At 40.8% G+C, this 11,280-nt stretch overlaps 1 protein-coding gene across 1 annotated transcript in view; it reads left to right on the top strand.

Annotated features, from left to right (window-relative positions):
* Window positions 1-11,280, top strand: part of LOC121933747 (olfactory receptor 14I1-like) — a 43,587-nt gene that overhangs the window by 431 nt on the left and 31,876 nt on the right. The window contains exon 2 of the mRNA XM_042473738.1: window positions 5,200-5,206. Coding sequence (XP_042329672.1) covers window positions 5,200-5,206 — 7 coding nt within the window. The remainder of the gene's footprint in view (window positions 1-5,199; window positions 5,207-11,280) is intronic.

Raw genomic sequence — 11,280 nt, 5'->3', positions numbered from 1 at the left:
TACATTGCGAGGAACACAAAGAATTGGAGGAACTGCAGCTCTCGAACGTCGGAGAATTGGAGCAGCAGAAAAGTGGACACAGAAGTAAGGTTGCTCATGTTGTCTTTTGTCCTTGCAAACTACCTGTAGATGGAAGAAGATGAGAAGACTTTATTAATATACGGTTTATCTGCTAATAAATTTTGAATTTCCTTGAATTAACAATGAATGTTGTTCCCTCCTCTTTTTCTGTATCGTTTATAGACAAACAATTGCAACTGACTGTTTAGTCCAAGATATTATGATAGGAATTCGTTAATATTAGTATTAATATGAATACCCTAGTCTTACAACCAAGAGGCATCCAGAGCAATAAAGGAAATAATGAAACAGAATACATATTCATAACGTAACATAAGCCTCAAACAGCCGGCCCAAAAAGGCTGCTGTCGGGCCAGTCTGGGGGCAGGGCATGCACATGACTCTGGATCGCTCAGAGGTCAGCTGAACACAGCCAAAAATCAGCCACAAAAGGAGTGGTTTTTTTACCTCTCCTTTTCACAGCCAATTCGAAACCATGGCAATGGGGGCCCTCAGGACCTTAGTGTCTGGTTATCATGCTCCTACAGTGGTCCTGGGGCACTCAGGGCAGCAGGAGGGATATCTGACCACTTTCTCTGCCTCATCTTCTTTGCCTCATAATCATATTTTTCAGTCAGTCAGCATTGCCTTGAATCCTGTTAGTTAGTCCCAATTAGAGTAGACTCATTCAATGAATTGTTGAATTGTAAATCAATACATAGGTAAATCCTATTGACTCAACTTTGCGTACAATTAGCAACAGATTTCAGGCCAATGTCTATACTTAAGGAATAAAGACTCAGAAATCCAAAGGCAAAGAAAACATTGGCCTGGACAGGTTTCCCCGGAAAATGAAATCAATTTCCAAGGTTTAGAAGTATACACATATTTCAAAATATCATCCATAGAACTCTACCAGAAACAAAGTGTGATATAAATATTAGAACATTAACACATTGAAAACCTGGGGTCATGTTATATTTCTGATATCCAAGTAAGAAAGTATGGTCAAGAATCTAGATCAGCTGCCTAGTTAAGGACTCTTTTCTTACCTAGTAGTGTCTCCTGAGCTAGTCCTGACTTATCAGGCATTGACCACAGCAAGAGCCCAACAGACTGCTATTTCCACCCCTGTCCCACAAACCGTCTTTGGTGTGACCATCAGAAGCAGGATGCCATTCACAATTTCTCCTTGCATGGGAAATAGCTGGCAAGATGGGTGGAAACACCAGTCTGCTATGCCTCTCTTTACTGGAGAACAGCAGTCCATTGCTCACAGTGTCATTCCAAGAGGAGCTGTTATATAAATAAAGAGGGAGATTTGTGTTGGGGAGAAAGCTGGTAGGAAAGGAAAAAATGAAAAATATCTCCACACCACCACAAAATCAACAAAACAGACCAAAACATTTCAAAAAAAGTTTGTAAGAAACATTTGTACTGTCTGAGTCAGCTTACCCTTCAGCTTCCATGTGAACAACAGTATGTGAGTCCATTCATCACCTTATCCCAGCACTTCCTGTGTCATTATTGTCACAGGATGTGCTGTTGTCTTTTGGTCTGCACTGGGTATTGGGAACCCATCTTAAGTAACAATAACAGAGAGTGAGTCTCCAGCTGCAAATAACTGCCTCATTCCTGATTAGCAGACTCATTTAAAGTCTTTCTGGTTTCTGGAGATCTTACTCCCTGGAGTGCAGCATATTTCATAGGAAAACATAATTGGACCTCGACTTTTCCTTGTTCTTGGTACCTCTCCACTAAGCATTCTTGGCAAAAAGTCAGCAAATGACATGTTGTCCTTATCTACATTATTTGTACTCTCAGGGGGAAATGAATACTTTCATCATTTTACTCCTTACACTTGGAACACATTCAAAAACTGGGCAGTTTTTGAAGTAGTTCTCAGAGGAGGAGAAAGTGCCCTTCTTCAATTCACCTTTTTCCTATCTTCTCAATGCAATCAGGTAATGGACAGGGAGAAGATAGTGATGCAACTGAGGACTGTTGCTATTGTTTTTGTTTTTGTTGTTATGTACCTTCAAATCATTTCTGACTGATGTCAACTCTAAGTCACACCTTTAAGTGGATTTTTGGCAGTATTTCCCTGGAGTGAGGTTGTTATCACCTTTGCAAAATATCTCACAAAATGGAAATCCCAGAATCCTATAGCACTGAATCATGGCACTTAAAGCGAGTCAAATCCCATTCACTCATGCTCTCATTGTTGGCAGAATGGATCTCCTATTCCCAAGTGCAGCTGATGCCTGGTGAAGTAGGTTTGGGGCAGGGAGAGTTATGAGCATGGCAATAGTGACACAAGTGTGAATGAATAATGCTCAGAAATGAGAAACAGTGATGGATGTGTAAATCTAGATTATTGTTTCATATCCATCCTCATTGATAACCATTATGAGGACCCTGAACATCCCACAATTCCCACTTGCCAGGAAGCAGCCACAGTGATAGATGGTAATCTGTTTCCCTGTCACTCAGGAAGCAAGCTGACTGCACTTGCCAACCCCACTCACGAGTGATCTCCAGTGCAACAGACAGAAAGAGGACACTTGTCATAACTGGATAAAGATGGCAGTCAGCTACTTCCCTATCAACAGGGGAACAGACTCTCATAGCCTGCAGCTGCTGTAGCCCAGTAGGTCGCAACTGAGGAACTTTCATAGTCCCTCAAGGCTACATAGGAATTGTGAATATACAACAATCATGAGTGCATAACTCTAGGTTATGCATTTCTAACTGCCATAGAGAATTCTGACCTTTCTCTTGAAAGTTGGAAAAATTTCTTCTCCTCTGCACACTGGGAAGAAAATGTTGACGATAGAAATTGCTGCAGCACACAAAGGGTTAAACATTCATATGCAACTTATGTGTGTTGTTAACAGCAGTTCCTGAAATTGGAGAGGTGTTGCACTAAAAACAATGGGAGAGGAGACTGTCATATAACCAGATACAACCATATGCAGTTTGTCTGTGATTCAAAATACATGCTTTCTTTGACACCGCAGGTTGAACAAACTGAAAAATTTGTCAGGACTCCTATTGAAAAAGCAGTTTTGAATGTCCAGCCACTCGTTCACAATTTGTCGAGCTGAAGCACATATAACAGTGTTTTCACAGCAAGTATTTTGCCCATAAAAGAATTTCTCCATCTCTGCATTTTTCAAGGAAGACAAAGAAAAGAAGAACACATAATTCTGGTTTTCTGTGAGAACCCTACCTTTTTTGTCAGATCTAACTACAATGTATATTTACATGTTTTCTCTCCTCCTCCTATGAAATGTACAGGGAACTGTATTTTCTATTCTCAGTTCCACATATTTCACCTCTTAACTTCTAAATTTTCTTATTTTGAACTGCATTTAAGAAACCTCTTTTCTCTGTCCCTAGGATGGGGTCAGTTATGCGGTGATCTGCACCTATCAGCAACATCCTTGCAGCTTGTGGGGCTGAGATATTTTACTCAACATAACTAGAGAATCAACTCCAATTGAGTTAGGAAGCTTCACCACCTTGGAATGAGGTGGAAGGAACATGGGAGAAGGTTCCTTCATGCATGATCCTGAGGAATCCTAATCTGGAACTAATCTGAAATCTGGAGGTTTCAGTATAGATCTGTAACAATCCCAATATGATAGTTCTCCCATGTGATTTTCAAAGATGTATTTATTGAAAGCATTTATTTCCAGTCCTTCAGTTAAATAAATTCCAAGAGTATGTTAGAAATTCTTAATTTCACAATTCCCTGCCCACAGCTTTACAATAAAAAAGACACAAAACACAAGGAAAGGGGGAATGATAGTTGGAGACGGGATAAAGTCCAGCAGATGGCAATGCAAGGCCAGTTGCAATGGAGGGGACTTCTTAGGTGCTGGAACCAAGCCATGATAGAGCTATGCCATACTGATGTGAGTGAACTTGATTGGCGCTACTTCTCAGTTAGCCATAGAAAGGGTAGAGTAACATGAAAAGAAAAATGATACTGAAAAAAAGATTGAGTGCTCAGAAAATAGTGTGTGTTACAGAATTATTATATTTGGAAAAATGAAATCTTTATACCACAATGCTATAATTAAAGGATACAATCATTCATTTGCAATGATTATAAAATGAGCACACATAAACTTACACTTGTCCCTTGGTATCTGCTGGGGTTTGGTTCCAGAAACCCTGTGGATACCAGCATCTGAGGATGCTCACGTCACTTTAACTAAAATTAGTCTAGTAAAAAATCGTATTCCTTATTTAAAATGACAAAATAAAAGTTTACTTATTGGAATCTCTGTGTGTTGTGTGTGTGTGTGTGTGTGTTTTCTACTATTTTCAAACTGTGGAGATTGGAATCCATAGATGAAAATGCGTGGATTACAAAAGGCCTTGAGTGAAATGAATCCCCTGTTAACTGGACTTTGTCAAATTCTAAACATAATTCAAAATATTCATGTTTTTTCAGTGGATGTCTCCAAAGCTAAAGGACATTGAGGAAGATTTCCAGAGCACAATTTATTTGCCCGGAAAATATTGTTTGGGGAGTCCTTCAGAGCTCAGATTGACTCATACTTATTATCCTTAAGTAATAACGATAGGGATATACAGGTTAGGGTCACTATTATGGACTTCTTTAGAGACAAAAATTAAACTCACAATCACAATTGTTCCCCAATTCTTTCAGAGACAACATTTGATAGCTATTTTTGTTAAATTGGGGTATCAGCCTTAAATTCAACTGACAGTCTAATAGCTAGACTTAAATACTGTGCATGTCCTAAAGGGAGTTCTCCTTTTCTTTTTCTCTAGGTAGTCCACAAGGATGAAAGATAAAACATGAGCAATCTTACTTTCATGATGTACTTTTCTGCTGCTCGGAATTCTCCGAACGTTCGAGAGCTCAGTTCATTTCTTGTTTTCCTGCTGTACCTGATGGGTAAAGGGAATCTTCTCATCATCCTTGCAGTTCCCTGACACCGCTCCTACAACCCTATGTCTTCTTCTTTGTCAATTTGGCATGATGACTTGGAACAATTTCATGTTAAAATACCAAAATCATGGCTATTTCCCCACAATAAGACAGTCATTTCTTATTCTGGTGTGTTGGCTCAAGTTTTCTTTATTTCTGCTTTGCATCAGATTCTGTGTGCTCCTCATTAATGGCACCTGATCGTATGTTGCAATTTGCAACCCACTCAGCGATGGGAGGTTATGCCAAAGGGAGCTTGCTTCAGATGTGTAGCCACTTTGTGGATATGTCTTTTATGCCAATATTACACACTGGTGGACCTTACTCAATACTTCTGTTCTAATGTAATCGTCAGTTTTTTGTGACTCCCACAGTATTAAAACTCTCCTGCTCATCTTATCTAGTTGAAGTTGGGCTTCTTATAATAATTTGTATGATAGATGGGAGGTTTTATCTTATCCATCATCACATATGTTCAGATCTTTGCTCAGTGCTAGGATACCCTCTGTCATGGACAGAAAGCCCTTCCACTTGTCTTCCCCACCTTGTGTGTCTCCTTTATATTTACCGTCACTCTTTGCCTACGCAAACCCCCCCAGTACTACTTCTCTGATCTGATTTAGCTTTTGCTGTACTATCTTCATATCCTCCCATGCTTGAATCCTTTCATCTATAGCATTAGAAACAAAGATCAAGGCTGCTTTGGAAACTGTTAGATTCTGGAGCTTTCTAAAAAACATTCAGATATTAAACATCTTCGCACATTAAAGGCCGTTTGTGAAAATACTTGTTGCATTCCAACATTGCCTCCAAAAGTGCATAGCTCGACACTTTGGTCTGGCCCTAGAGACCTGATCCGAACGAGAGCTAGGGCTGCCTGGTCACGGGCCCAAAACTGCATACCATCCAACATTGGAGGGCCACAATTCCTAATAATCCTAAAGGTTGCCTTCCTCGGTGGGGCAGAGACTGAAAAACAGAGAAACCGCCTTTAATTTTAAAAAAATTTAAACTACAACCGAGTATAATTTAATACCTTAAACAGGGGGAAAAACAACATTTTCTATACTAAATTTATCAAATATATTCCAATAAATCATGAAAGAGAAAAGGGGGTGGGGGGCAGTACTCCCATCGGGATATCAACACGTGTATGCTACCAACCTCATGTAGATACAAAAAAAATATTGTTGGTGTTTATGGCGAACATTGTGGTTTCCCAAAAGGACCCCCCCCTCCCCAGTTCTATCACCAGTTTTCTGAAGCCCCAACTGTTAATGCTTTTTAAACATGGGACAATTCTTTTGGAGACTTTTCTGCTCTTCAAAACAGCAGAAAGCCCTCAATGTAGAAAAAATAACCCCAGTCCCTCACAGGAACCCCATTACACCTTTCTTCATCCCCAAATGCACCCACATTTTTGAGACCTTCACCAAATAGTGTCTGAAGCTATGCAACATGCTCTGGTTGCCATTTTGGGAAGAATTTCAAGAAAAGTAGAGGCATTTCAGATTACTGTCCTGGGAGTGTGCCTATGGGTGGGCAGTTGGAAGCGGGGAAATCCGACCTTTGTCCCAGTGCATTTGCACATCTTGATGCCATTCCAGGATAAATAGTTCAATGAGCAATGCTTGTAGCAATGACTATTATTTGTCGAATTCTTCTTTAGTGTCCATTTCCGGGCTGTATGTTAATATTCATCCATGATCTTACATTGTGCAGCTATGAGTGACAAGCTCCTTCTGATAAGTGCTATGCTGACTTCACCTCAGCAGGGCACAATGACATAGAGATAAAGAGGTTAATGTCATTGCAGCCCCAGAGGCCACCAACCTGTTTCCTCCACACCTAGCCTTTGCAGCCGGATTGTAGCCCTTTAATGCTCTCCTTTGTTTCCCACAGACTATTCGTCTGTGCCCAATATATGGAAATTGCTCATGTAGCTCTGCATTCCCCATCAACTGACTTTGCAGCTGCCACACTAACAGCTTCAAGTCGACCACTGACTCTACCCTATTGATTCTGCCCAGTATGTTCTCTAAGACAGTATGGACTATTCCAATTTGGTGAAACAGGTCCTGATTAATCCTTTGCCACTTTCACCTGCTTTTAAAACTCCTATTCTTCTCTTCTCCCTCTACATTTCCCATTGCTCTCAGCTTATTTCAGCTTCTGCAAATGGAGTTCAAGCGATAAAAGTACTTTTTACTCAACTCGCATGTGGGACAAAGAGAGGAGAGGATTGAAATTTGCCCTTCCCAGTAGACCCAGGAAGAAACAAACTGTTGTAGTCTGTTCGTCCTCTTCATTCTTAATTTTCTGTCATCTTGACTACACTCTCTGCTGCCACACACATCCAGTTTTCCTCTGGAAATATTGGAGGATATCTGCCTTGGGCCACTGTATCCACCAACAAGCATTGATGAATAGCACCCCCCCCCCCCCCCCCCCCCCCCCCCCCCCCCCCCCCCCCCCCCCCCCCCCCCCCCCCCCCCCCCCCCCCCCTCTGGGCTCAATGCTGAGTGGAAGATAAACCTGGGGAAGTCCGAGCACATGGGCCTTTATACATTTCCAAGCATTTCCCACCACTTTCCATGAAGCAATCATGATACAACCTATATCCTATGTTTGCCCTAAATGGCTTGGGCCCCAGAGTATCTGCTGGACTGCCTCTCCCATCTAATCCGCCCCGCACTCTCAGGTCATGGGCAGCAACTTTTAGAGTTCCGGTGGCTTAGGCTAGCTTCTACCTCTAGGAGGGCATTTCCGATCTCCGGCCCCCAGGCCTCGGAACTCGCTGCCCACAGAGCTCCGCAGCACTTAACCTCCCCTACCCCCAATTAGAAGGGGCTGTAAAACCTATTTCTTTGAGCAGGGCCTACCCCCTGAATATTCCCCCCCTCCCGAATGTTTATTCACCTCCCCCCCCCTTCTCCTGCAGGCACAATAGACTTGCATTGAGTTTGTACTGTTTTATACGTCTCGGCTTTTTACTGTGATATGGTTTTTTGTTATTGTAATTGCCTGGTGTATATTGTATTGTATAATCTTGCTGTGCACCGCCTGATTTGAAGGAAGGGCGGTTTTATAAAAATCAAAACTTTTATTTATTATTTCTTTATTATATGTAAATTTTGCCCAACAACGCATCCCTGAAGCAGTGGCCATCAGAAATCTTTCCACTGTGTGTGTTGGGTGGGTTTCGCCGGCCCAGGTGACACCCTAAAGGGGAGAATGACACACTTTTCTCAAACATTGCATTTGGCCCAAATGGGCTGTGGTATTTGCCTGCAAAACTTTCAAAAACAATAAAGAGATGGTGTGAGTGAATGAGGCCTAGTGGAGGCGAAAGGAGACGACCCAGTATATATATATATATTTCTATATATAAATTTAAAATTAATTTTAATTTTACCTTTTTCACATTTTCTTTAAACATCACAATTTTACCAAAATTTTCACTTTACTACATCAAACTATGTCTATGTAAATACATTTATTTCTGCTGGCGGCGCGGCATATTACATGTAATTTAAAGGTATTTTTTATTTTGCTAGTTTGCCTATGTCACAACTATTACCGTTACATTGAGTTATATATGAGAATTGGGATTTTTTGAGTAAACTCGTATAAAAAACTTACTAAGGATTGTGTCTGGTGTAGTGTTGGAGGAGGTCAGTGGGGGCGACATCATGCGTTACTGCAGCAACCCTGGTGATTGGCCATGTCAGGAGGATATGTCATGCACAGAATTCAATTGATTTTTTCCTCTTTCGAAAAGGAAATACAAAGAATATATAAAGATCAGAAATTGGAATGAAATAAAGGAGGATGGCTTCGGGAATGTTTTGGAAGCTTCTAATGAGGCTTCTCTAATGTCTCCTTTTCATTCCCTCTAAGGCTTTGAATTGGCTCAGCGAAACTTGCTCCCTATCCTCCAGCCTTGACATTCTCGAGGATGCTTAGAGGGCACTGAGACAAAGAACATGGAAAGAGTTCCAGACTGTGTCTTCTGATTCAGGTTATGCTGCACTAAGGGAGTAAGATCCAAGAAACCAGAAAGCTTTAAGTGACACCCTTCCAAGCATAAGACAAGTATTTGCAGCTGGAGAGTCTCTCTGTTATTTTACTATAATAGTTCCTAATGCCTCAGTGCAGACCAAAAAGGCAACACAGTCTTGTGGAATATACGACAGGAGGAGCCTTGGATAATGGACTGTTTCATACAATGGTCATGTAACGTCCACATGGAAGCTGAAGGGTAAGCTGAACTTTACAGTAGAAATTTTTATTTCAAATTGTTTTTGGATGTTTAAACGGTAAGTGTTTTGACTTTTGGTTGGAATGCAAGAACTTCATCTCTCACCAATTCCCTTCCCTGTTCAGCTCTTCTCCCCACCACAAGTGCATTCTGCCTTTAAGAAGTCTTCTGCACATCTAGGTCTTACAGTGACTGAATAAAACAACCATTACAGCACTAACAGACGCTCATGGAAGTAGAACTGTTACACAAAACACTTACCGCAAGTATTTCCATTTTTCTGTCAGTGACAGTTGTAACTACCTTTTAGATCACATTTCATACACGGCAAGATGTTCGCTGGTCTAAACTACCTACTTTATGCTCATTTTATGGCGCCTAGCTTCAGTACTCTTGTACACATTCTGAGACAAAGAAACAACAGCACCAATCTCGTCCTCACAGCAGTTAAGCTGGAAAAGTTCCCTTTACACATGCGAGTTATACTTTTCTAAACTGTGGTGCAATACGCTATGTATTCAAGTGGGCAGCTCCGGAGAAATCATTAAATACATACTTGCTTAAGTCGAAGTTCACATAAAAACTGATAAAACATTTCAGTGTGTAGACATACGTGCATCTTGTTGGATGCGTGTAACCTCATTTGCCGCAGAGTCCTTCAGTGTACTCACTTTCTTGAACTGAGATCTGAAAGGAAACAGCACTACTAGTGAATTCCACAATACAGAATGGAAATCGCAAGCCTGCATTGACGAATATTTTTTTTTTTTTTTTTTACAAACATCCAGTCGCACAAGTGCCAATGGTTGGCACGACAAGGAAGTGTACGCACTAATGACCATGGAACTGCAGGTGTGTAGATTTTACATGTTACAAGTGGACCAATGTCAAAAATCTTGCCCTTACTTCCTTTTTTAAAACTTAAAAGAATGTAGTTAGTTAAACTTTTTGGAAAAACTTCCCGAATTATATTAATTCATAGAATAAAGAGTCATCGAGTGGAAGAGACAACAAGGAACCATCCAGTCCCACACCCCAGGCATGTCAGGAAATACACAATTTAAAATACCTCCTGACAGGCTGGCCATTGTCCCAGGCCTCTTGCTTGACAAACTTCCAAAGAAAAGGCAATGCCCACCACCGGGTCTAGAGGCAGTGTATTCAACACGCGAAAAGCTTTTAATCTGATCCAGGATAAGTTCTTATCCTAATATTTAGGTGGCAATCTAGATTTCCTTGTAGCTTGAAGCCATTGCTCTGTGTCCTGATCTCTGCAGCAGCAGACAACAAGCTGCTCCCAAAATTCATTCAGTTCACATCCATTTAATATTTAAAGATGGTTATCATATCCGCCCACTAACCTTCTCTTCTCCAGACTAAAAATACCCAGCTTCCAAAGGGCCACTCTTCATAGGACATAGTTTCAAGACCCTTCTCCAATTTGGTAACATTCCTCTGTACCATGTCCAATGTCAGTGGGATATACCTATGTGTGGATTATGATTCCACAATTCCTTGAATGGGTCTCTCTAACTGGGATTACCTAAACAGGATTTAGTCAACATTGACTGACTATTGCTATGTTATGTTATGAATATGTGTTTCTTTTCATTATTTTCTTTGTGCTCTGATGTCTCTTGGTTGTAAGACTAGGTATTATATTATATTATGAGTTCCTGTCATAATCTTGAGAAACAATTCAGTTGCAATTGTTGTCCCAAATGATCAGAAAAAGGAGGGAGCGCTCATTATTAAATACAGGAAATCTTAAAATTTATTAGAGAGATAAAAACTAAATATAAAGACTTCTCATCTTCTTCTCTACAGGTAGTTTCAAGGCTAAAGACAACATGAGCAACCTTACTTCGGTGTCCACTTTTCTGGGCTCCAGCTCAGACGTCGAGAGCTGCAGTTCCTCCAACTTCTTTGTGTTCCTCGCAATGTACCCTGATGGCAGTGACAGGGAATCTTCTCATCATCATTGCAGTTG

The sequence above is a fragment of the Sceloporus undulatus genome, chromosome 6 (assembly GCF_019175285.1).
Source record: "Sceloporus undulatus isolate JIND9_A2432 ecotype Alabama chromosome 6, SceUnd_v1.1, whole genome shotgun sequence".
In the NCBI taxonomy this organism is placed as follows: Eukaryota; Metazoa; Chordata; class Lepidosauria; order Squamata; family Phrynosomatidae; genus Sceloporus; species Sceloporus undulatus.
Note: the sequence above shows the minus strand (reverse complement) of the source record. Positions and strands in the feature narration are given on the sequence as shown.